At 39.8% G+C, this 27,485-nt stretch overlaps 1 protein-coding gene across 25 annotated transcripts in view; it reads right to left on the bottom strand.

Annotated features, from left to right (window-relative positions):
- MAGI1 (membrane associated guanylate kinase, WW and PDZ domain containing 1) overlaps nucleotides 1–27,485 on the bottom strand; it is a 338,512-nt gene that overhangs the window by 163,958 nt on the left and 147,069 nt on the right. For all 25 annotated transcript variants that reach the window (XM_061362388.1, XM_061362394.1, XM_061362387.1 and 22 more), the window contains exon 2: nucleotides 3,568–3,684. In XM_061362388.1, coding sequence (XP_061218372.1) covers nucleotides 3,568–3,684 — 117 coding nt within the window. The remainder of the gene's footprint in view (nucleotides 1–3,567; nucleotides 3,685–27,485) is intronic.

The raw sequence follows: 27,485 nt of genomic DNA, 5'->3' as shown, positions 1-27,485 counted from the left end.
AAGGTGGACTCAGACATGCTACAAGGTGCCCGAGCAAGATGCCTCGCACAGTTGGTAAACCTGCTTTTTGGCTTTTAAATGTTTAGGCTGGCAAAACTGAGCTGGAATAAGTGAAATTCACACTAAAAATAAACTTTGGGCAAAGTCTCTGCATCAGTCAAAGCACTTTTGGTACAGTCATGGCCAATCAGTAATCATGAAATGGTTGCCAATTCTCAGTCCACTCCAAAGCTCAATGGAGCCATTAACCAGCCCACAAATAGAGCATTATTTCTGATGATCTTCATTAGGCACATCAGAAATCAGGAAAAATGTGGTGCTACAAAGGAAAACAAGGCAAAGGGGATAGATAGAGACTGGACCAACATCCTGCTAATCTGGATGATGTACTTGAGTTTTTTGTCTAGTTTTGACAGTGGATCGTACATGCTAGGAATGCAAACAGTTATTTAGCTGAACGCATAAGGAGAATAACTTTGCTCAAGTTTAAGATGTTGTGTTTTTCCTAAGCAAAAAAAAAAAAAGGCTGTGACCCAGCCTGTAAAGTTAACAGTGAAATGACAGCATCAGGAAGAAAGTGAAGGAAATGAGACATAGTTGGTTCAGTTGAAATAAAAGCTAGTTCAGTGTGTGAACTACACTAATTCTTTCAAAGATTTGCATACTGTAAATGCATGGCTTCATAAGCATTTCCAAATACCTAACTAAGGTGTCCTGCCTCTCCTCCTTACTTTGGCTCAGTCCTAGATTATGATGCTGAAGTTGTAAATTCCAGAGAGTGCTTTAACTCAGTAAATAAATCCATGGGTTTGGTGTGATAGTAACAACAGAGAACTCATGACAGCACAACAACAAAACTTGGAGGACACCTTGTCACTGCTGTTTTTCACCACAGACCTTTGCAGAAAACAGAACTTTGCAGGATAGAGCAGAGAGTATGAAGACTCAGAGGAAGCCCAGTGGAGGGGCAGAGACCACTGAGGAGCAGCGGAAGACTTCAGCTTGCAAAGAAAACTGTGTGGTTCACCTACTTCTTTCAATAATACTTCACTTCTGGATCCATTTCAAGGTTTCATTTCTTTATGATTGCTCCCAAGTTTAGGGATGAAGTCCTCTGGTCTCTTGGAAAACCATCCCTGTGTCTACCCATTTAGGTAACATTCATATCCCCTTTGGGAGCAGACATCATCCCACTCTGTTACTGTTCACGAGAAAATAAAGCAAAACCTCAACCAACTCCCCTAAAGTAAAAAATCTAAATGATGCTTAAGCAGTGCATCATTGCAATTTGAAACAAAGAGGTTGAGTCAAATGTTCTGCACCTTTCCTCCCCTCTACTTGACCTTTATCTTCTACAAAAACTAGAACTGTGTCTTCACTCAGTGCTCGAGTCAGCCAAGCACGCAACCGGCACGTGGCTGTGTGGGAAACAGAAGCCCTCTGGGTTTTCTCACCCCCTGTAACAAACAAGCCAAAGCTGAACCACATGGCTCTTACTGGAATTTCTGGGGATGAACTGGTTAACGTTGTCTTCCTCCACTTTGTATTTACTAATTATCACTTCATTTAGCCTTTATATTAGTGCAACAAAAAGCAGCTGTCAAGCCAAGCATGCTCAGTCCAAGTGACCTTGTGTTCTTGCTCGCATTTACCACATAATCAGCAGGGAATTCCATTTTTAAAATACAAGACTTCATAATCCATTAGCACTTGAGATTGGTCCAGGGCTCTGGATTTACTGGTCACGTGTACCAAGGAATAAAAAAAATATGAGTGTACAGCTAGATTAATCTCCAGACCTGTTAGGCATCCCAACCCACTGTACATATGAATATTAGCATCATTCTTAAAAGCTACCACTGATACCACCATCATAGTACATGAAGAGAAAATTAAATACTACTGCTTTAAAATTCCAAGTATGGAAACACACAATAACTAACTCCACTTCCTAGATTTTCCATTTGTTTAATAAATGGAACATAAGTACTGATGTTCTTATTAATACATCGACAACATGTTTCCTCCAGCTATTTCTAAAAGGCAGGAATCACTTTCACTGCTCTTAATTTTAAACCAAAAGTCTTTAGCAAGTCCAAGCAGCTTAGCTTACCATTAAGTTCAATAAATCACAGAAAAGAATCAAAGGAAAGCATTTCAAAATGAAACCTTGGTAATGCCTAAAATGTTTCCACAGAACTCACGTTCATTTGCTTTATTTCCTGCTTTAGAAATTGGAATAGAACACACAAGCAGAAGGACATTAGCATCACAACATTGCATTTCCCAATCCAAACACTACATGTGTTATCCAAGAAGGCACTTTTCACAGTATGCCTTAAAAACCCTGCAGCCTGACAAGTTAGGTGATTGAAAACTACTCATATTTCACATTGACAAAATGGTAAATGGAAGTGTTCAACAGAAAATAATAATTTATATTTACTCTCTATGTCCATGCACAACACTTTAAATGTAATTTGGTCCACACTTTCCGCTGATAAAATGACAATAAACTCAATGGTGATATAGAGCATCTGCCATTTGAAGAATCAACATTTGTCAGTGTTACCACAGTGTTAACTGTGGTCCTACACAGTTCTCCTGCATGCAACACTTAGATTAAAAATGGCTATTACTCTACATACCACTATACGATATTTGTTGGCAAATACTGATTTTTGAGTGGCATCATCATTATTCAACATTTATAGAAGTCTACCAGGATCAAGAACCTCTGATTCAGGTTGAGATAGAAAACTTCAAAATAGTTGGCTGCTCATCTCAGTATCCTATAACTAAGATGTTCATCAGTTCTTATCCCAGCCTGATCTGAAAGGCATGACACTACTCCCACAGCTCATCCCAGTTAATCAGAAAAAACATTTCTTTAGAATAGCATATCCTGGCAAGCTGGAGAATGCCAAACAGCAGTGCTATGAAGCAGAATCATTCTTCACTCTTTGTGTATCTTCCCAAAATTGCAAAAACAGTCTCATTTTGAGTAAATATTCTGAAATTCTAAAGATTAACACCTTCCAAAACATCTCCAATTTCCTTCTGGTTGCTTGTGGGGTTTTTGAGTGAAAAAGAGCATTTCTTTCTCAGCTTCACTACCTCTTGCTGCTTATCTCCTACATGAATTGAGGATGACCTCCCCACAGTGGCAGTTGCCTGCTACAATGGCACACAGCCATAAAAGGCTGTTAAATTTCACAAGTTAAATATGCATTAGAAATAAAGTTCTGCTAAAGAAATTAAAATACAAGCAGGGTTTTGATTCCTAGGTTTCAAACCAATAAAAGAACACTCACCATAATGGCGTTAATGAAGACTATTTCTAAGTCAAGCAGTTAATTAATGGCTGGTTTAAAAGGTTTTTTCTCCAAAGTAAGCATCACCGTCAACTGATCCCAAAAAGGCAATCATAAAAGCAGAGTTCAGGGATGAACTGTTTTCCTTATCAACCCTACCGGAATTCTATGTGCACACCACCACGTGAAGACTGCCTCAAAAACACCCAGAAATGAAACATGTAATCCACTGGGTCAATGTTTTGTTACTTACAAGGCACAGCATGGCGGTAAAGGTTATCTCTAATAGTTTGCTGCAGATCGTGATCCGGCGACCCTTTCTGAAACCTCTGGTTAAGATAGTGTCTCAGGTCTTTGTTCAGTCTGCTTCCTGCAAAGAGAAAAACAGCCCTTTATTTATTTCTAAATGCACACAATGAACATTTCCAATCCAGGCAAATGTTAGAGTTCCATTCAAAGTCTCCTAAATTATGGCATGCTGACTTTACGAGTGGAGGCTCATCTTCCCCTACAAATGGCTAATTACCAAAAAAACCTCGCTGTAAACAAGAGGTCTCTCTTGTCTCATAATGCATCTTTCTTCCTGTGGTGTTAAACAGATCATCATTCCCTTTTATCACTTCTTTGTCTGAGCAAATGGAGAAAGACAGATGATGTGAAAAAGAAGAAAAATAATAAAGGCAGAGTATTGCTTTTGCAGCTCATTGGAGGGTGAGTGGGGCAGACAGACAGAAGGCAAAGGCTGCTCCCACTGGAGGTACTAATGTAACTGAACATGACACAAAATCAAACAAGTGCTATACTTTGCATTGGTATCTACCCAAGCACACAGCAGGGGTTAGAAAATAACTAACTGAAGGAATTAAGAGCACCCAAAGTCCTTAAAATCAACAGAATAATATGCAACACTTTTCACTTAAATCTATTTATTACTTTATTCAGTTTTTAACACTTTCAGAAGTGTCTGGGAATACAGATGAGTTGAAAACAAAGACAAAAAAAAAAGAAGAAAACCAAAGAAAAAGTAACACAGTTATTAATGAACATTGCTCCTGGCTGAATAGCAAAGCCTTGCTTGTAGCAGAACTTACGAACTGGAGCAACTCACTGAACTCTTTTCCCAGAAATGTAGTATTTCCAAGTCTGGAATAACATTGACGTTAATTTGACTGAAGAGCAAAAACAACCACGCAAGCACACACAAAGAAGAGGGGTAGAAACAATTATGCTCTAAAAAATAAAAGGAAAATACCACTGGAAAAGCTTCAGAGAAACACAACCAGGATGATCAAAGTCTGGAGCAGTTGCTGTACAAAGACCAAGAGAGCTGGTTGGGATGCTGCAGCCTGCTGTGGACTCTGGTCCCCAACACACCCAAAGAGCAGATGGGGAATGGCTGTCCCAACACAAGGACCAGGAGACACCATGGAAAGCTGAAGGGAGCTTGGCTGAAACCCACACAACATTAGCAGTACTTCACATAGGCTTTGGCAGATCTCTTTGCTGAAGGGCACTGAGGGCCCAAGAAGCTTATTGAGGAGCTTTAATGGGAGACTGGAAAAGCACTTGGAGATGGACCCATTGGGGGCTGCAGGAAGGGGTGTAGGTGAAAACAAATTGGTGGCTGGGAGACATAGGAAAAAAAGCAAGGGAATATCAAATATTTTGCTCTTTTCCTTTCCTTTGCTAAGCATCTTATTTATGGCCAGAGCTGGAGTCAGAATGCTGGGCTACATGGACTTCAGGCTGAACCACTGCAGTTGTTTCTGTGGTCTGTTATAATCTGCATTATGATTTTTTGGATTGTGAATATGTAATGCAGAGATCATCTCAATACTGGTTGACACTGAATATAGCATCACAGTTGCAGATTCCTGACTGGAGCCTCTAGGAATCACTGCAGAGCAAATCAGGAATAATAATACCACAATGGAGCGCAACTGGACATGGGTCTGGGAGGCAGAAGCGGTTCCAGACAAATGAGAGTGCAGCCCATTAAATGACTATGGGCAGGAACAGCCTACCTGCCTAATGCAGTCCTGCAACATTTTAACTGAAACGTTAATTAAAGACAAAACTAAACAGAAAACCTCTAACCTAAAATACTACATCAACTTCCAGAAAATAAATAGGGGATTTGTATTTATGTTCTTTTGTTTGTTTTAAACTAAATTTCTTGCTGAAGAACAGAAAGCTCAGGCAGTAAGCTCATCTATTAAAAGGAAGATTTTTAAGGACAAAAATGCATACTACAGAAATGGCTCAAAAACTGAAATTAAGGCAGATAAAACTGGCTCTACACACTTGCCTGACTTACCCCAGCAACATCTCTCACCCCAAGAGCAGATTAGCCACTCATCTTCTAACAAATGATCTCTGGTTATTGCACTATAAAAATGGCTTTTCACAGGAGGCACTCGGAGGGCTTGGGAGACCTGTGGGTTACAGTTTTCCAGTATCTGAGCTGACCTTCTGAACTTTAGATGCTTGGTTTCATAACACATCCTTGTATTTCAGAGGAAGACTGGGGACCAAAAAAAGGGAAAGAATCATAGAATCACAGAATAATAAGGGTTGGAAAGGACCTTAAGATCATCAAGTTCCAACCCCCCCTGCCATGGGCAGGGACACCTCACTCTAAACCATATTACCCAAGGCCTCGTCCAACCTGGCCTTGAGCACTGCCAGGGATGGAGCATTCACAACCTCCCTGGACAACCTATTTCAGTGCCTCACAACCCTAACAGGAAAGAATTTCCTCCTTATATCCAATCTAAACTTCCCCTGTTTAAGTTTTAACTCATTACCCCTTGTCCTATCACTACAGTCCCTAATGAAGAGTCCATCCCCAGCATCCCTATAGGCCCCCTTCAGATACTGGAAGGCTGCTATGAGGTCTCCACGCAGCCTTCTCTTCTCCAGGCTGAACAGCCCCAACTTTCTCAGCCTATCTTCATATGGGAGGTGCTCCAGTCCCCTGATCATCCTCGTGGCCCTCCTCTGGACTTGTTCCAACAGTTCCATGTCCTCTTTATGTTGAGGACACCAGAACAGCACACAGTACTCAAAGTGAGGTCTCATGAGAGCAGAATAAAGGGGCAGGATCACCTCCTTCGACCTGCTGGTCACGCATCTCCTGAAATAATAAGGCATCTCTTTACCTTTTAACTAAACAGTCCATATTTTTCTTTGAACAAGAGATAGTAAGAGAAGGTGGTTTCTCACAGCAAAAAGAGCAAAGATGACAAATAGTTCGGACCTAATGCAAGAGCTTATTAGAGTGAAGAAATTAATGCACTGAGCTGCATGTATCACATAACATCAGCTTTCTCCTGAAATACCGTGATTCGTGATTCAATGGATTTATGTCATTGTAATGTCTAGAGGTGAGGAAGCTCTGCTGAGCTAAGGCTTGTTTGACCACACAAAATATGCAATTTACTGATGATACCTGCTTTTAGCTCCCCTCTGTGCCCATTCCATCTAACATCTCAGTCGATTACAGCCCTCGCTGGAATGTTTGGTTATTTGGTTTATGCAGTAGCTGGGATTTCCCAGCTGAGTCACTGATGCACTAGTCAAGATGGCAGTTGCAAAAATAAGGGCTATAGCAATACTTACATTCACATGATTGTCCCCTCAGGGAGCTCAGAGTGATGCTCATTTCTATTACATTTACTTTAAATGGAAATAAAAAAAGAACAGAGGAAAAAAAAGAAACCAACCACACAACAAAAAGTGCTTGTTAAGCCACATTTTTGTTGCTAAGTTCCAGCAAATTCTTGATGGAAATGAAGGCTTCTTGCAGCCCTGACAACCTCAGCTTTAGGCAAAAGCAGGTTCACCTGATGCAACCCACTCCAGAGCACAGAAGCAGAAAATGAGCTGACCACAGAGACCAGCTCCATGTAGGAAGCTGCCAGAAGGATCCAGCCTGGCCCATGCTGGATTCTCTACCATTTGATTGTCTACCACTCTGATTATCTTTTCCAAAAATCTCCTCAGAATTGAGAGGACACGTGCTTGGCATTGCCATGATTTAATAGATTCTAGTGCTAGACACAAGTTTGTAAGCTCTGACAAATTCTTTTGGAGCCCAAAATACAGGCACTTGCAGCTCCTGGGAACCTTAAGGATGTGGCAGTGATATTTCAGCAACTTCCTGTGTGCAAACTGTAGCAGTAAAATTAATTCAGACCCTCAGAGACATCCCTTGCTCATGCACCCTCCCTCTGAAAAGTAGTCTCACCCTCTGATGGCTTCTGTTCATACACCAACAACCATCAGGTTGGGTGGAAAGGCTGCACAGAAGTCATCCCTTTGAAAAGTCTAATTCCATGTATAAATTGTGCTCAGGAAAATACCTGGCTCCAGTTTCCTTAGAGATGAGCTGCCTTAACTAGAAGTATGCTACTACCTTTCAAAATGCTTCTCTGTTCTCAAGGAGATTAGATCTTACATTGACTCTTTTTGAGATCCTTTCTTTTCTTCTCTGCTGAAAGCATGTAAGGAGATCCTACACTGATAACAGTGGAAGAACAAAAGATGCAACCCAGGAACAGCCATTTCTAAATGAGAAGATGCAAGTCTTAAGAGCCAGTGCTCAGCTCTTCCTTCCTGCTGGTTTTGATACGTTGGACATGCATTTATTTGTACACAGAAAAAAAAATCTCTTTATTCCTGTAATAAAAATAAGGCTGATAAATTTAGCTCTAGAAAATCAGATATAAGAAAATGCAAACAGAAATTCTTCCCTGATAAACTCCCAAAATTCATACTTTAAAGGTTTTAGAAGTAAAACATGTTCAAAGATGTTTTTCTCTTGCTGCAACAGTTTTCTTCCCTGTTTCCCCCACTAATGAAATGTGAATCGAGTCAGAGAATCAGCTTTCCACTGCTTCTCTCCCTGCAGTAGCACTCCAAATCTGAGATGTTTCCATGCTATTATCTGAATCCTTCTTTACCTTTGAATGAAACAAAGGGCAACTCACTGAATTGCTGAATTCTCAATTATTCTTAATTATTATACTGCATTTTAGAGCACGTTAATCATCTTTCAAACCATTACATCACAACAATACTTTCGTAGCAAAAACAAACCCAAAGGGAGAAGCAAAACATCTCCTAGGGGAAAAAAGGTACTGACATACAGTTCTGAGAAACAATAAACTGTGCTTGTCGGTTTTGTGTTGATAAATACATAGCCTAGATGTTTTTGTGACTAATGAAAAATATTGACTGCTTGTAACCGCACTTCTTTCAAACCCACAACCTTCTGTCACACGTTTGTCCTCCAGAACATTAAAGCCACTAGAGAAACTATGCTTTGAGTTATGCTCTGATGCTTATTACTGCGATTTCCAGCTTCTGCAGGGAAAAAGCTGTATACCAGATCATCTAACGCTGTCTTTGCTGCATAAGAACATCCATCTCTTCCAAAGCACTACCACCAGCAAGCAGCAGTGCAGACCTGGGCAGGGCAAAAGCCTCTTGGCCTTATTGACATACGGGTTTTCAATAAGGAAAGCAAACTGCCTAAATGACCAAGCAAAATCTGATCTTTTTCACGAGAAAGCTGAGTGTGAACATTGCAGGGCTGACAGCACCTTCCTGCCAGCTGGTAGGTAGTCTGTGCCAGAACTGTGCAATATGTACATTCTGAAGATGGATTTTGAGCTCATGTTTTATGCGATCAGAAATGAGCATTTTAGAGTTTATGTTTATATTGATTACTGCAGCTGGTTTATCCCATTTATGTCTTGAGATGGGTCATAGATAATCCTAATAAACAGCAGTACTCTGACAGAGCCCATAGATGCTTGTGCAAAGACAAGTCACAGTCAGGCCTGGGACAAAGTGGTCTCTGACCTATATTACACTCCTAAAAAGCAGGTTTACACTAGCATATATTTTTGTTTAAACCTTCTTTGGAAAGAATTGCTACATTGACAGTGACTGATAGCATGTGAACTGGAGACAACCATTTTCCATTCCTGAATTGCCGCAGAATTCCCCTTCTCTTGTTGGGATCTCCGTTTAAAGGCATCTTTAGCAGACGGATTCGCTGCGGGCAGACAAATACCATTTCAAAACAACAGAGCCATGAAGCAATGAAAGGTTAAAGGCCTTCCTAAAGGGATAAAAGTGCAATAGAGTCATCTGGATTAAGACCCTCTCTCGCGGCCTTGACGTCTACATGGAGAGGGAAGGATTCATTTCTTTAAAGACACAAAGATTGCACATGTTGGATTTGCAGTATAAACCCCCGATTATAACACACTGTCTTTCATCTGAAGATCTCTATCTGAAGGTATTTAACAGACACTAATAAGTTGTCACGGTTGGCAGGGGTTTATTTCTGTGCTGCAAAAGGCAGAACTGCAGCTAAGCAAAAAAAGCAAACACCAAAAACCTACCAACAACCCCCCCCCCTCAAAATACACCCTCCCCCCCAAAAAAAACCCCACTGCCTCACTTAGAGGCATGAACAGAGAACCTGAAGCTCATATTTTCTAAAGCACCTTGAGGATCTGCAGTCTGTTGACTGGCCTCCCAGCCTGGATGACTTCGCACTCCTTTCTCCAAGGCTACTGCTCTACCCAGGAGAAGGGACCCAGTGCAAACTCAGCTATAATTAGAGCCAAAACAGCTCCCCTTAATTACAAAGTATATTAAATTAAGCTGGTTACAAAACCATCATCTCCCTTATAAAAAAAAAAAAAACACAAAAAAATCAAAAAACCTCAACATTTTTTTTTTAAGAGAAATGAAAATACTAATAAAGTAACTAAAGACAACTTCTCTATCTGTTGTATAATTCTTGCTAAAAATCGGGGTGTAGACAGGGCTCCTGAGAATCAAAAGCCACTTATTAAAACCTTTATGTGCAGCACTTGTCACAACCGTAGTGCCAGGGCATCACCACTATGCCTTACAAACGCCTGCAATGGATTTTCCTCAAGTCCTCACATAAAAGTGGCCCTGATACTCACTGTACATTTTATTAATATCTGCAGAGATTGTATTCTATTTCTGGATCAATTAGTATCATGATTTTCACGGCAAGGTCCAATAGGCAGCAGCAGTCCATCTTAGAAGACAAAATGAAGGCTGAGTGGATTTTTATCACTGAACAAGACTGCATTGGTAACCACATCTTCATCAAATATTCCTAATACCAGCAGTTGTTAGACAAATGCTAATAGTTTGTGCTATATCATTTCATTCTGTCCCATCCTTGTCTTCCAGCTGCTGTCCAAAAGTGATTATAAATAATGGGGCTATAAAAGCCATTCAATAATTAGAAGATTCATTGGCCATATGCCAGCAGTGACAAAAGAGAGTGATTTATGTAAGATGAGTCTGTCACATCTGCCAGATCACAGTTTCATTACGCTTGTGGCTTTAAGGTCACAGTTTAATGCTGTTCCAACAGCCATTTGTCAAGAGGGTGCTGGGAAGAAGAGGTGAAATAGATCATGGTTTTGTTTGCTTTCTTGTTTTAACTACTAGGTAAATAAGTAAATAAAGTCCAGTACCTATGTTTGTTATTTCAGGTCTCTTGTGAGGTCAAAGAGACAAGAATATAAAGTAAGCCAGAAAACATTCATCATGGTTGGCCGGAGTTCAAATAAGATCACAAGGCAAAAAACCTCCAGTTTAAAAGCCTTGAGAATTCAGGTGGCTTCTTAAATTCAATAGAATCTAGGCATGCTCTATCTTCCACCCACCCATGAAATGAAGGCTCCTTGTAAACCCGTAACATGTCAGTAAATTAATTGCTTCCACATTTTCCTAACACAAGTAAACTTAGAATCTTTTTATGGCTCAGTGTACTAAAAAGATATTTAAACATTGCCATGGGAGTTCATCTTAACAATTAACATGGCTCAGCAGACACCTGATTTGATTCCAATTCTATTTTCTTCTCTTATTTTCCCTCTATTAAAAAGAAACAAACAAAAAGAAACGAACTTTTATTGCTGGATAAAAGCCAGCCCCATAGAGTTCAGATGTTTGGATGGTCCCCATAAATGCTTCAATAGCCTCAACTGTAGTGTTAATGATTGTTTCCATGCTAATTTGGACGGTCTCTGTTGACAAAAACTACTGGTCTGAGGCAACAAACTGGATCTTTGTTGTAAATACTACATCCAGTCCCAATCAGTATATTAATTCATACCAGCCTGCTATAGCCAGACTCCAGTAAGACGAACTGTTCAAATCACAGCCTACATCCTTCTGTTATTTTAACAAATCCATACCACAAGCAAAGCAAAATGACTGCCCATCCTTCCCTTACCTTCCTGAAGTCAAACATAAAGTACTTGCTGAATTTTATGCTTTAAAAGCCACTCAGAACAACAAAGCCACATCCATTTGCAAAATCCTTCCAGTAGAAGGAAATTATGTTAAGCTGGAGGGTTATGCTATAAAGAATTGCACAAAGTTACAGGATAAACCACCTACACAGCAATAAGACTCAACTTTGATGGAGCATGATGAAGACTCCAGCACCAGCCCTAGCTGCTGAGTCAGCAGAGAACACTTCAGTGCAGCTAGTAATTCCTGTCAGGAGAATGAATTAACACTTGTTACTTTATTACTAACAGGACTTCTTCAAATATTATTTTAGGTGGAAGCCGTGAATCTGAAGGAGATGTATTCACTCAAAACTTTCCGGTTGCACTCAGAATCAGGAGCAGGAAAGAGTTTTCTTGGCACACTACCTTTTGGTATCCCTCTCAATCTCCATGGGTGAATGAACCAGCACTGAAGTGGTAATTCAGCATTTGTTCCTACAGAAATACACTTAACAGGTCATAAATCCCCAGTGAAACTATTCTGCGAGTACCTAACCTAATCTACTGTATTTGCAGGGCACTCCACCTTATTTTCTGTGCATTAATAGTGATTCATATTTCTACTGCAAATTTAAACAAATAGTGTTTTGGCTGAAAAGTTCCAAAAAACCACAGAGCTCAAGCGTGGAGGCTGAAAAGCAGAAATATTATCATTTATACACCAGGCCTGAAAATGTTGAGTGCTTGTGACAAATAAGCTTCTGTTGTCCACAGCTAAATTCAGACCAGCAATGCCAGCACATGCAGCTGAAAGCCCAGCATTTCTCTCCCTTTGGCCTCTTCAAGCTTCTGTTGCCCTCGAGGTTCAGCCTTGAATTTCTCAAAGCTCCTACAGAAAATATCTTCCTTCACCTTCTGACATTTCTGCAGCCCAGGATAACCATTATCTGGAAAAGAGAGAGGTCATGCAGCCATGACAGCATCCCAAGAAGGGAAGCATGGTCTGTCATGGATGGTGCCTGCTGGAAAGATATCAATTATTGCCATATCCTAGGTGAAGCTTGATAGCAGGATGTTCTATAGGTCTGTCTAACATCGACAACTCAATAGCTTTCAAAGAACAAGGGAAAAAAAGGAAGAGTCTCACAGCATCATATCAAACAAATACATCTTGAAGCTTTAAGCCACTACAATATTAAAGTATGCGCAAACTCCAACTCTCTTCCTGTGGAGATTCAAAGGAGAGCCTTGACAGGCATAGTTCAGTCATTCAAAACCTACTGCATGAATGATGGCAGAAATCAGAACTTTCTACTTCAAGAAAAACCTATTTTATTATTTTATTCCTCAAAATACTGAGGTTTGGGTTTATTTTTTTCAAGAGCATAGTTTAAATATATCTACAGCCCTAGATTCCTTCTTTGAGCAGGTCAAGCATCTACAGTGATGGTGGGTGACATGAATGCATGCTGCTAAAGCTGCATCTACATGAAGGAAAAAACCCATTCTGTTGATCTTTGCTGCAGCTTTGCTGCAGGCTACAACAGATTTCCATGCAGTGGGGTCCTACCTTATAGTAAAGCCATAAAGAAGAGTATGAGGACATTTTCTGCTCCTCTCTTCAAACATGCAATGTCTTTTGTGCCCATATGGGGCCTATAGCACCATGGCACTGAAGAAAGGACGCCATTTCTGAAGAGAAAGTGGCAATTGTACCTGCTCCAGAGAAGTCCAGGAGAGAAAAATCTAACCAATGTGAAGACAAAAATACTTGGAAAAATCCCCAGACAGACAACAAGGAGAGAACCCGGATCTCAGGTGGTCTCTGACAATGACAGTAGAGAACAAAATGAGCCAAGGTGAGAGAAGGGACCTGCTGGCATGACAAATACAGAGTATATTCCTACTAAAATGACAAACTTCCAATATAAACCATTAACACTGATTAACAGTCACACATACCATAAGGCTAAGTGGAGAAAGGGGAAGCAGTTGTGCAAAGAACAGAGTAATGCAACACCTTCTAGACCTGTTTTCAATGAATTCTGGATTAGCATCATGCTAAATACTTAAGACAGTTCTGTGGCCGTATCAGGGCTGAACTAGAGGCTTAAGTTAACTGGCTGACAATCAAGCTGTAACATTAAAGCCATGTCCATAAATGCTTCCTCTTGGCAGTGACCTTAAATCAAGTGCCAAGAGCAAAGCCTTAGCTCTGAAAAACTTTACAGAAAGCCAGACCCAGAGGTGAACCAAGGGAAGCAGAGACATTCCTCCAAGAAGGCATTTTGTCTTTCACACAAAGACACTGCTGTTATTGGGGTTTTCACACTGAGTGCTCCAGTAAGGAAGAGCAAAGAGGAGTATTAAGCGGTCACTACTGGCAAGAATCGTTGATGCTGCCACGTAGGCTTTTTATTAATAAAAAAGAAAGAAAAGAAAAAACCTCCTACGCATCCAGAGTGAATGGAGAATGAAATCATTGTAGGAGAGCAGCATGGGATGCAGCCTCTTGCCATGAGCAGCTCTGACAGATTCAGGCTGAGTGGCTCACACTCTGTCTACACTAAGCCTTTCCCTCAATGAACACAGGCCAGGCTATGTGAGCAACCCAATCTTCCCATAATACTCCATCAGGAAAGCACAGCCTGCGTCAGAAACACATAACAGCATTTGTTACCAACACCTACTCAGTACAACTGTGTTGCTTGAAGCAACCTGGATAAGGGAGCATTGTTTCTTCGCTCTGAAAGCTGCCAGCAAGCTTTTCCTTTTCTGGGATGCAGGGAGGGCTTATGGTAGGCAGCAGAAGGTGAAGTGGGGTGGAGAAAGAGGTCTAGACAGAATAGGAAGAACAGGAAAATCAAGATGGAAAGCACTTGTGGTCTTTCATGCAAAGGCAACGATCCATTTTTGGAAATTAGATGCATCTCTCTGTATGTCTCCTGAAAGGAGTTACCATATGTTCTAAAAGTAGGATATAATATTTGAGCTGTAAAAGCCAAATCAGCTTGAGAAACAGACGGCACTACAATGCTTTAGCAGAACAAGCCCCACATAACAATATGCCAACAAACTCATTTTCTAGAATGGCACTAGGAAAATATTTGCAAAGTCTGAAACTCGTTGCCTAAATACAGCGTTTGATTCTTCCAGAAAAACGGGAAAAAAAAAGTGACATATATGCCAGCATTGAGGAATTCTGAGTAGCTATTCATATTCTTTGATTTTTTGCTTGTTCTTCTTTGTACTTTAAGCATGAGTAGTGGTTTTTTAGTGTTTTATTTTAAACCTGACCTCAAACTCCTTCAGCAATCAAGCTTTTCATGTTTTTCCGTGATTGCTGGAGGGACAAGATTCCATTGCCCAGCCAGGTCACCTCTGAATACTAATCACAGTGTCACAGTTTTTTGCTGTGCCCTCGAAGGCTCCTGTGTGTGTCAGTATTAACAGCCTGATTTCTGGAGGCAATGAATGTATAAAATCTAATGCTGAGAATCTGTGACGGTCAGGCCGTAAACACACACTAAATGCAGCCATTGTCAGAACATTAGCGTCTCGATGTGATTTTCTTTATTTTTAACTCACAAATAGGTATTTCCTCTATTTTCTCTATCAGATAGAAAATGCTGGCTAAAAACCACAATGGGTCCATTTGAAGCCCTGTCCAAAGCATGTGCCAACTGACAGTTCATCCTCTGGGATGGCTCAATGATGCACACCGAGGTGCACCAGTGTTTAACCACATTCCCCATGCCTTCCAATATATTCATTTACAGAGGGCTACAGGTTCATTTTCCAGCCTGCTCCAGCAGTATCTTAGAGACAAGATTTGCCAAGAAACGGAACCAGAAACAAGATTTGCTTTGGTCCTGCCATATCAAGTAAAGGTTCTGTTCCTACATTATTTTCTAAGAGCTCACAAGTAAGCTTAACTTGAGATGGACCCCTTTTTTGTTATAATATATAGTTACACATTTGTGGATATATGGACGAGACACCAAGCCACTAACATACAGTACATAAAGGAATCACACAGGCTTTGTGATGTAGAAAGTCAGTCTCTCAAAGCTGAAAATAATTATGAGCTAAATTTGTTGGGGTAAAAACATCTAAACAGAAAAATGTGTCTTAACAGTTGGGAGCTGTTGAAGCACACTTTGCAACAAGCACAAGAAGGCACAGAACTGGAGTAAGAAGGTCACACTGGTTAAAAAACCAACCTGGCTTATAGGGAAAATGACTGCAGCTTTTTTAAATTTCATGTTGTTGACAAAGGGAAGAGTAGATCTAAGGAACTGGATGAGCTCTGGTTAATTATTCTAGCTGCAAATATTTCTGGTTTATTTTTAGTCTACCATTGGAAGGGTTTGCTGATGGTTGGAGGATATTCTCCATCCCTGGAAAATGTCACATCACAACTGAATGTTTTCCTTGAAAAAAAAGTGTTTGAGTTTAAAGAGAAATTGATTCCATCTAGTTCCATAATGTCCTGAGCTATTCCTTGGAAATCTAATTTAGAAAGACAGTGTTGAACAGGCAGGTAAAGGATCTGGAAGAATAGGAGATCCAACAGCAATTTAAGAGTTCAGAGCAAAATGGTGCAACGAGCTAAATCTTTTCAATTGCTCAGCTGACCAAGAGCTTACACAAGTTCAGAAAGCCTCACTGGTAAAAGGAAAGCGTTAACATGCCGATTCTGCTGTAGAATCAGTTCAATACACAGCATTGTGGGCCTCCCTTTTGTGCAGGAAATGGAAATTCAATTCTAAAATAAGATTTTAAACCACTGACAGAATAAATGAGTTGGCTGGAGCAAGCAAGAACTATGGCAGGCCAGTTTGTTATGAGTTCTAATAAAGCACCACACCGTATCTTCTTAGGAAAACTCAAATTGACAGCTAAAGAAAAGTGAACGAGGGCAATGTTGCTGTTAACTATTCCACATACAGACACATACACACACACACACACACAGAGTCACATAAAACAAAAATGCTCTGATTGTTCAGCCTGTCTCTTCCACATAGAGCAACCCTTTGCTTCTGTAGCCACCACGTTAGAGGCTGGTCAAGGACAGCAGCTAGAATGTCAAATTCAAAACCAAAAACCACATAAATTTGAATGCCTTTGGTCTCCAACATAAATCTAATACCTCATAGAAAACAAGTTTGGCAATAAAAGAAAAAAAAAGTACATGCAAAAGCTCACTAGACTCCACAACAAACATCTTTGCCTTGGCTACAAGGTCTTGTTTTCTTAATGTGCTCAGGAGGGCCTGTATCATGTTTCTGTCACCCTAACTTTTCCTCCCAAGAAACAAATATGAACATTACAGATGGCAAAACCCATATATTCTCAAGCAGGAAATAATTGTTTATATGGGGCATATAGCAAAATATATATTTCTAGAGACAACAGCTACAAGATTTAGACTTCTTAGTGCAGGACAGAATTTTTAATGGAAAACATATTTTTGGGGGATAAGAATTTTAATTACAAAGAAACAGCATACAAATGGGTCCTTTAGATTTAAAGCAGAACAGTTCTGCAACTGAATTAAAAGGACATGGTCTCTTTTGGTGAAAAACAGAATACTGGAATAAAAAAGAGAAAAGCTCAACTTGAGTGTATGGTGCGTTAGACATTTTCCATGGAATGCTTTTGATCACAAAATGGCATCTGTCAAAGTGAAGACATTCTGCAGGAACATGACATTTCTGCAGAAATCATAGTTCTAAGGGTGCCTTTTCATATCATGCCTTAGCTTACCAGGCTACCCTGGTCCTGATCACTGGTTCATTAGTTTCCAAGCTCAGTCCAGTTAAGCTTTCTTCCCACATGCTTCAATATCTGTCCCCTTCTTATAATCCTTGCAATAATCATACTGATGGAATAAGAATTAGCACACTAATCTCAAAGTGGGGTTTATGGAAGGCTGCAGTTAGATCTTTACATGGCAAACAAAAAGGGAGCCAAAGCACCAGTTCAGTTCTGAAAACACCAAAAATTGGCACCTCTGGAATGAAGTTTCATACATCCTGATTTGGTAAAAAAGGAAGTATAGGGTTTTTTTTGCAAGGAAGGCCTCCCCTGAGTGAATACATCTACTTAACTACAGGCATCTCACAACTAAAAACAATTACCTAGGATACACAAGACCAGAGATGGTCAACACAACACTTTCCCAAAATTCAAAGTGGAAAAACCCCGCTAGTTTCATTCCTGCTACGTTACTGTTTCCAGCAGCAGTCTTGGCGACTTTCACATATATCCACAGTGAAGGGCTTTTGAGAAAGGTTAACAGGAAAAGCAGAGATGAATTTTTTAATCAGGCTTTGCTGCTGGCTTTGGCTTCATAGGCTGCTTCCCATTTTGCAGGATGCAAGTAGACCTCACCATGCTTTCTGCCCATTTTTATCCAGTAAGTGTCAGCTCTCCAGATTCACATGGTTCTCACTGATTTGCAGTTCTGGCAGGCAGTCTCAATGCTCAAGGACCAGTTTTAGTGTCACTGCCAATAAAACCAACAGCCACTTTATTTTTTGCATTATTTTGTTATGTGTTCTGATCAGCCAGCTAAAGACAGATGCCACAGAAAGCAATAAAAAGTAGGCACTGTCTAAATACTAATTCTTCCTCCTTAACTTTTTATTCTTATTACTTTGAAGACCTCTCTTTATACTTTCTCAGTTGGTTTGCTAACAAACATTTTCCAGCCCCGCTTAATCAAATGCATTTGGATGGAGGTCTCACACTGATTCTGGAATGGAAAGCCCTAAATCAGCTTAGCCTCAAATTTATTTTACACTTCTCTCACTTTTGGAGATGCACGATCAAAGCTCTGGAAGTCCTGCAAAGTTGAAAAACTATTTAAGCAACACAGGTACACTGGAGCCCCTTGCACTCCCCATCTGCTCCTAGAGGAGAAAACCACTTTGGTGAGGTCTAAAATGACCTAGCAAGAGATGCAAGGAAGTACAGTATGGGCCTTGTATTTCTGCTGAGTGAATGTCACTGCAGTTTCTGCTCCTATGTTACTTTGGGATTTTTGGAAAGCTACCTCCGCTAAGTCATTGGGAGTTTTGCTGCTGACTTAGAAGGACTTTGGGTCAGCACCTCCCAGCTTGGCAAGAAAAGGTGTCAGACAAATAGCATGAAAAGGAATAGCTATTTATCAAAAGAGCAATCCAGAATAACACACTGCTCCCATTTGAACAGTCCTGCTTTTTAGAGTCTGAATCATGGTAGATTAACAAACGAGGAACTTGGGAAGAGAGCAGAATTGGAGTTTCTTTTATAACATCAGTTTTAAGCATAATGCACAACAGGCATCCAGAAGCCACAGACAAACAATTCACATAGGGAACCCAAAATCCCCTCCAAGGATGAGCTGAGCCATTGTCCACAGCTTTGTGTCAGTCACACTCCCCTGCTAAAAGCCCCATAGTGAGGTCCTTGGGCTCCTAGAAATAAACTCTGCTTCTGGGTGAGGGCAGCCAGTCGGGCCTGATAAACCTACTGCCTTTGACAGGTTCTGGTTTTGCACACTTTGAGGTTTAAAATTATATGTATAAGTATTAATCCATTGGTTTAATTTTACATTTGTTTGTATTTGGTCTTTCCTTTAAGACACAGCCTGTTTGATAGTTACGCTTTTTAAACAAGCTTCGAAGACTTGCCCCTTTGTGATACTTGTTGCTGCCTTTCCACCTCTGCTCAGACCCATAAGCTTCATTCAAACAAGGTACATTCAAAGTTGGGACAAACATACCATGTACACACAAGCCTACATGGCCAGCACATAAGCATCAGATGTGTCTACACAGGCTGACAATTGATTTACTCAATTTGCAACCTCTTCCAAAGGAACTAGACTTCCTAACAATCAATGAGAAAATAACCTTGTTGGCAAATAAGCCAAGGTTCTTTTAAATTAATCAGTTCTTTTTCATCCAAACAGTACAGATAATGAAAGAGATGATGACATTTTACATGACCTATAAAGAGTGGGGATTCTATTTTAGGCTCTCCTTCGTAAGGGTGCCAGGATGATTATGTTTTGTTTACTGGACGGAATAATCTCGTATTTGTTAAGGCTTGAATGCAATTTTATACAGCACAAAATTTTATCTTCTATTGTCTTAATTATCTGGAGGGTTGAAACATGAGACGATGGCACAGAACAAAATGAATATTAATGTGCTCTATCTACAATTTAAAGAGGAAAGACTTGGAGCTTTCTTTTGCTCATGTGCTTAACGGGCTGCATCAGACTAGTGAATTATAACCCATTTAGCTGTTATTGTTTCTCCAAGTAGCATGAAGGCAACAGACATCAACCTTTTGCAGACTCCCTGCATTTCCAGCATTCAAAAAATACACAGCCTTTTCTTCTAACTTCCCTTTACATCGTTTGCTGACAAGTTTTTACATGCCTCCTGCTTAGAACAGTGTGCAAGTCTACACCACTGGTTTTAAAGCTCTTTATAAGTCGCCTTTATCACCTACAGCATGTTCTCATGTCAGTGTGAAGGCACAGGCAGCAGGTGCCTGCCTTTCCTCTCATTTAACTCATCTGCATCCTAATAGCTAGTGAATTCAGCTATGAATTCTGTGTCTAGAAGAAAAAGGTGCAGGAGGAGGCGGTGAAGAGCACACAGTGACATCAGTGGTTTTCTACCATTCTAGGGAAAAATCAAAGGGAGCTTAGTATGCTGATTTTTAATTAAAACTAGCATAATGCATGGCCTGACCAGTTCATAGTGATTTCAAGAGTACCAATAGGGTTTGAAAAAGACAGTGCTTACACATAATGCTACATGGTTTAATTCTTCAGCAGTTTCATTCTGCTGTGTCAATGCTGACATTTCTGGGTCCAAAAAAGGGAAGGTCTATTTTTCTTTTTTCTGAAGAGGAAGCACTGGGTTGGGTTTTGTTTCAGAGGCTTTTTCAGCTCCATACACAGTGTTAGAAATCTAAAATAATTAACAAAGATCAAAAGAGAGAAATATCAATTACTTGAAGGTTGGTTTCTGATTTTGAACCAATATGACAGTCAAGCTACAATGATGATTAAAAAACCCACAAACATCTAATGTTTCAGGAAGAGAAATGCAACTTGTCTGAAAACAGGGGGAAAAAAAAGTTTCCATGGCTTGTCAAGGTAATTCCTTATAATTTAGTCTAGGGCAAAAGGAAAAGTAGCTGCACTAAGGCAAATGTGCATCTACAGCATCCTGTACCTATTGAGAAAGTGAAGCGTCTCAGTTTTGACTTAGCTCTCATGGACTCAAGGGGTAACTGCAAACACAGCAATGTCAATGTAAAAAAGATTCCTTTCCCCTTATGCTGTTCCACATCACACCTGCTTTAAGGCCCGGCTTGTATGCATTTAAACATCAACTGCATCATAGGTTTTTCTCTTCGGGGTTCTTTTTCTTCACTTTTATTACTCTGCAAAATGCATAATTCTGCTTTAGCAGCTCCAAATTCAGCCAAGTGGGTTAGCCTTATACCCACCTAAGCAGTATTCAGAATATGAAAACACTCATTATCAAGGCAAGCCTAGACTCACTGAAGGACAAGACAAACAGCACTGTACATACCATTAGGTGCCACCGTTAAGATAGTCCACCTGTGTCAGGAACACTCACTGTCTGAAAGCTAGCACAAGCCCTAAAGCCAAGAGGCCACAGCCTCATATGACCATCAGACTACCCTCCAATATATCCACCGCGTAGAATTAAAGGGATTAAAAAGTAAGAAGTGGGTTTTAAACGTATTAACAGTTTGGGGAAACCACTTCAGTAAACCACAGAGGACTGTGAATCAGGTGCTAAATCAACCCCAGTCACTGCAGCTCATGGGTGTGGAGGCTGGAGGTTGCTTTGGGTGTGCAACGATCTGCCCCAGAGCCAGCCACCCTTTGACACGAGCACTTCACTCCCAGGGAGCAAAGCCCTGAGCCCTTCTCCTTCCACGGAACTCCAGGTCATCATCACCTGTGCAAGAGATCGTATACAAAAGTCCTACTACTATATTTACAAAGTTTTTAAACACACAACAGCATGTGTGGAAAAATGAGTACCTTTTGCTTACTGGATGATGCAGGACATCCATACCTGAGCATCTAAAAATAACAATGACACTTGTTACAATCAAAGAATAATGCCACTCAAAAACACCCATCTAAAATTTATATATATAAAAATTAATAATAATAATAAAAAAACAAAGAAAAAGGCAAAAAAGAATGAAATAAACAGCCAAACAAAATACAACTGAGAATGCAGTTAAGCTGCCTGCGGTAAACCAAGAGCAAAACATATCTGATAAATGATCGAATCATACTGTCTAGCAGATTAGTGTCTACTGAACAGAAGGGCTGAAGAATACAAACACTCCAGAGTAACAGCTATAAATCAGAGTTTAATGAAATGATAAGCTATTTATGCAAAGCATTCATGGCTATGACAATTCATTTGCACAAAGTGAAAATGCAGTAGAAATTTGTCAAAATGCAAATACAACAGACAAAGCCAAAATGCAAAGGGGAGAATCAAGTTCAGGACACAAGGGCTACAATTACTGCAGCGTTCTTATAATAACATTTCTCTCCTTACATTGTGATTTTCCATCAAAAGTTGGATCTAAGGAACTCATTAACATGAAGAAAAACGGATCAGACGTTATTGAAAAGGAAGCAAGAAATATGCATCTTATAATCTGAATAAGATTTCCTGCTGGAGAACACCTTTATCTTTCCAGGCAAAGAAGCAAAGCAATTTTGCAGGAGAATTTAATTGAGAAATACAGAACACAAAAGGGCTGCTTATATGCATATCTCAGTGGAAGAGACAGAGTAGAAAGTCCTCTGGACAAAAATGAGTATTGCACATCAAACAGTGTTGCCAAGCGTCAGAGCTTATCTATGAAATATCACATTTAAATCTGTTTCTAAGGAAAGTCACATTGCTTTCCCAATACAAAAGCAGTTACTTTCAAGTTACTGCAGTTATGATACACTAAACACAAATATAGGCATGCCAAAGCAACAGGAAGGACTTGCATTTCGTTTTGAAAGTCACTGATCTGGTTACGGCATGGGTATTTTGACCACCAGGTTTAATTTGGAAAGGATTTGAGCAGCTTTGCTGTCCAGCAGCCATAAATAATTCTGTGCTTGAACACTCTTTATAGAAGTACAGGAAGTAAAGCACCACTGCAATACCCAAAGCACAGGCCATTACTCTCACCCAGCTTTATTACACGGGCAAACCAATGCAAGCTAAGAAACTATCCACTTCTCTCAAGCCATCTGACTTTCTTTTCGCTTTACATGTATATACACACTTCCTTCCTCCCCACCCAAAACCAGTTTGTTTTCCAAAAGAAACACAACAATTAGCTTTGGTCTTCTTATGAGCAAGACAAATAGATTAGGTATTCTCCCTGGGTCCAACAACATACATGCAATAGAAGCTTTTGAACACTTCTGCATCCCTTCAACAACCTGTTTTAACAAGAACTCACCTTTTACTTCAGCCTGACTGCTTTAAGAAAAACCTGTTCAATTCTACAGCTCATACAACAGAAAGAATTCCTAAGATCAGGAGGAGGTTGACTTGACTTGGACAGTAACAAAGAACTAACCTGGGACTATTAAACATACACATGCAAACATAAAACTATTAACTCTTTAATTTAGAATCATTTTGTTCCCTTATTAGAGCATAAAAAAAGAAAGAAGGATTACAGATGTTCAAGAGGAAGCCAGATACCTGACATGTTTCAGTTCAGTTCCTCTATCAGCTACTCCAGGAACTTACTCCAAAGGAGTTATGTCTGCATAAGCTAGAAGAGAGTCAGAGCAAGTGTAAGCTGCCTGCATTAAAGACAGCAGCCTGCTGCAGTTGTCAGCACAAGGAAATCTTATGTCTCTGGATGGTGTCTTCTACACCCTTTTTCCTTGTAATTCCTCACAATGGATTTTCTCATCTTTTGCATTTTACAGATTAAAACTCTGTGAAGCTTGCCAACTCCACCTTGGTTTTTCCTTCCTGGTAAATCATTAGAAATGACTGAAATAGTTCTGTACAAATGGACTCGTTGCCATCCCTTCAGCTCCCGTTAAATGCTACTCTGAGTATTATGTGCCCTGAAAATGAAAATCATACCCAACGCCTTCCTCTTCCAAGTCCTTCACCTAACCTAAGCAGCAGGCTTAGCAAATTCCTGAGTTCAGACTGAATTCTCAATTAAATATCACAGGAAACATTTTTGCAGTTATACTTCAAATATGGTATGTGTCACAATGTTGTGGGGGAACTGAAAAGAGAAAGGATGAAAACAGCATGGCTTGTCATCGCTTCCAGAATTTCATTGAGAAAATAGTTCAGAAATACAAAACCGAATAGATGTTTTAGGAAGACAAGGTTCTTTTTATCCAGTATTTACAGTTTAGACAGAGCAGAGTGGGAAGAGAGGCTAATGGACAGACTCCTTAACTACACTGAGGTCCATCAGTGGTTCAGATTTGCCCTTTAGCATGCTGCTTTTTAGAAAGCTCCAGACTGCCAAGTGAGTGATTGCTATTCTTCTGGACCCTTCTGGGACCATGCTTCAAATGTCATGCTCCTCTTGCTAATGCATGATAAAATGGTTGAAAACTCAGGAAAAATAGTTCTTGCTGTGTAAGTACCAAGTGACTACAGAAGTAAATGACAGAAGGTGCGAGACATACAAGTACGTGATGTTGTGCAAAGACAATCTTTACATAGGAAGAATACCTTTTTTTAACTACTTTTTTTCCTTTTTCTTTTTTTTTTTTTTGTCTCAAAGAGACTGGATATTTTTTTAAATACCCCAAATAAAGTTATCTTGCTTTTTAACTTACTGTGCCTTTCTTTTCTTCACCAAACCCTCCTGTCTGCTCAGATAAGAAGTTCAATGAACTACCAGCCATCTTCCAACATTATCCATGCAGAACCAAGTACCTTGAGCCTCACATTATTCCGGTAGCAACAGCCACAATACAGATATATAGATGTATGTGCTACATGGACACAGTTACACCCTTTTCTTCTATGTAAAGATACAGACTTTTTTGGGGGACTGATTTGTATTTGTTCTAACTTCCCCAATACAGAATCAGACATTTCAAGAATAACAAGGCTACTGAGAAACCCACATAACCACTGCCATGCATCCTCATGTGACTGAGCATAAACAGTTTAATTGCTCCACTACAGACCAGTACCAGACCCAACAGCCTGTTTGCTTTGCTGTGCAGGACCTAAAATAACCACAAAGAAGAGCAAATGTCAAGAGTTACTGTTATTACCATATGTAAAGTGCAGAACAAAATCATTTCCCACCAGTTCTGCTATGAAGAGAGCATGATTCTAGGATAACAGCTTTCATGCTGAATAGCATCACTGAAATGAAAGGCTATTCAAAGCATTAAAAGTTTAATAAAACAATGAAGAGAAAGCAAAAGAAGTCTGCTGTAGCAACACAAATGAACAGACCATACAAACTGGCTGATACACAAAAGGGGAATGTGCTCCAGTCTTAACACTGAAGAAGGTTGTTAAAATGGCTGAAAACCCTATACCCTCTTCACTGCAACTTACTCAAGGTTTGAGAACATCCTGACTTACTTATTAGCTGCAGTAAAAATGCTGCTAATGAAAAGCTGTAGAAAATTACTAACATGAGTTTGAAGCCTTTTCCACATTGTAGGATTCAAGTCACATCTGGGTTTTGGCCACAAAAAAAATAAAAATCCCACAACACCACAATGTTAAGAACCTATTTTTAAATACATATATATAGATACACGTCTATCTTACCATACACTGGTTATAACCTGCTATTCAGTCATAGCTGTAATGTACATTGTGGATATTAATACAATGTATTTATACAAAGGGCAGGGAAGGACTTAAATTATACAAGGAAAACCTGATTTAAAAGGAATATGGAAAGCATGCAGACAGAAGAGGAGGAAAAAACAGCCCACTTGAGGCCACCCAATTGCCCAACCTGAGCTCTATTGCCACTCTTGGCCTTGGAAGAGACATTGCAGAGAGCAACAGGACTGACTACCAGTGGTCATACAGAGCACTTGGTTAGAAACTACTGGGGAACAGGTCAGTTCTAAAACACTTCGTGAACACATTCTTTCATTTCAATTCCCTCTTCTCGGCATGGTTTTATCACACAGCACTATAATGATTCATTATGCTATAAATTATTTCAAGACCAAAGACCAGGACTGTGCATTGAAATGCACAGGGCAACCATGAAAATCTCAAAATCTGTCAACAAATGAAGCTCGTTTGGAAGAAATCGAATACAAAGGGCAGCTATGAAACCACACAGTGTAGAGCAGCGGGGAATTGGTGCTATGGCACAAACTTGAAAGTAACTGTCAGTTTAGCATTTTGCATGATTGAAAGCCATACAAACCCTGAGGTCTTGAGGCCAAACAGAGCTGTATGCCTGAGACAGGAATCCCGACCACATTGTTACCAGGTTCAGTCTGCGCCTAACTGGGAAAACGTTCAGAGAGGCACCGGAACCCTACGTCTGCTAAGGCAAGGGAATAAATTAAGGTAGAGATTAAGTCTTCTCTTTCTCACATGGCCCAAGGCTTTGCTTGGCTAAAGAGGTAATAAAAGAAACCAGTAACAAAGTAAAACAGTAGAAAAATTCATCTTTCTAAGTGGAGCATACTAAAATACCCCCCAAACAGCACATTTAAATTGTCATTTTTCCCTTCTACATGGCTGGGAAGGAATCACTTTTCATCTGCCTCTGTGATTAAGAGGGGATGATGGCATCACAAAGAATATACCGCCAGAGACATTCATTGCTATTTTAAAGTCAGTATTTCTGCCCATTTATCTTTCCTAGCACACAGATGTGAAGTTCCAGGTGGTTCAGCTGCCTGCTTTGGTCACCCAAAAACTAGTAAGAGTTATCAAGATGTCGTATTTATACATTGGCATTGTTGTACTGCTGTTAACATAAGTAATTATATAACTCTACATTATCTGAACATAAACCAGCAAAAATGCATGGCATTTTTAAAGAAAAGCTAACCATCCCTTCTCTCTCCCTTGCTAGAACAAATTCAGCCACTTCTCAAAGTAACAACAGGCCAAGACAGATCCAAACTCTTTGAAGATATTGATTCACAGCCTACAGCCTCAAGGACTTTTTTACTTGGAACAACCTTCAATAAAACTTGCACCAATTTCTTTTCTGTAATGCAAACTGTCAGCCTCTAGATTGCAAATGTTCAGTTTCCCACATTTCATTCACTTTATTGTAGGCAAGGGGCTTTGTCCTACCAAAGCACGGATGGGAATGCTTTGGTTGTCATTCTAATTCAATACCAGCTGCAAGAAGAGAACCATTGTTTTTCCAAAATAAAAGGTAAAAAATACTTTATAGTTTCTGGGTAAGAAGGTTAAATTTAGACTATAAAAGTCTTACTGCAATGGCATCCACTTACAGTAGCAAAAGTATCATCGATTTGAATCTAGGCTGCCTTTACACATGCATTAGTATTCTATTTAATATTCGTTTCATGACACTTCTAAGTACATTTGATCCCTTTGATAGCTTCTTGGCAATACTTTTTCATTAGTGTTATTATCTAAAAATCTTTTAATTTTCATTTTAATACACATAAACTCATTGTGAAGCCCACTTAAATACTGCTAAAGCCACTTGGAATAAGTACCTCAAATGTACTAATCCTTACAAATTTTACCTTCTGAATACACCTTTCTGAACTGCAGACTGAGTGAAATAAAGACGACTAGAAGCACATAGGTATTCTTGAGCAGTAATG

This window comes from Neopsephotus bourkii, unplaced genomic scaffold, assembly GCF_033783945.1.
Source record: "Neopsephotus bourkii isolate Nb327-2 ecotype Australia unplaced genomic scaffold, CSIRO-AGI_Nbou_v1 NB_1120, whole genome shotgun sequence".
NCBI classification, from domain to species: Eukaryota; Metazoa; Chordata; class Aves; order Psittaciformes; family Psittacidae; genus Neopsephotus; species Neopsephotus bourkii.
This window is presented reverse-complemented; position numbering and strand designations above follow the sequence as displayed.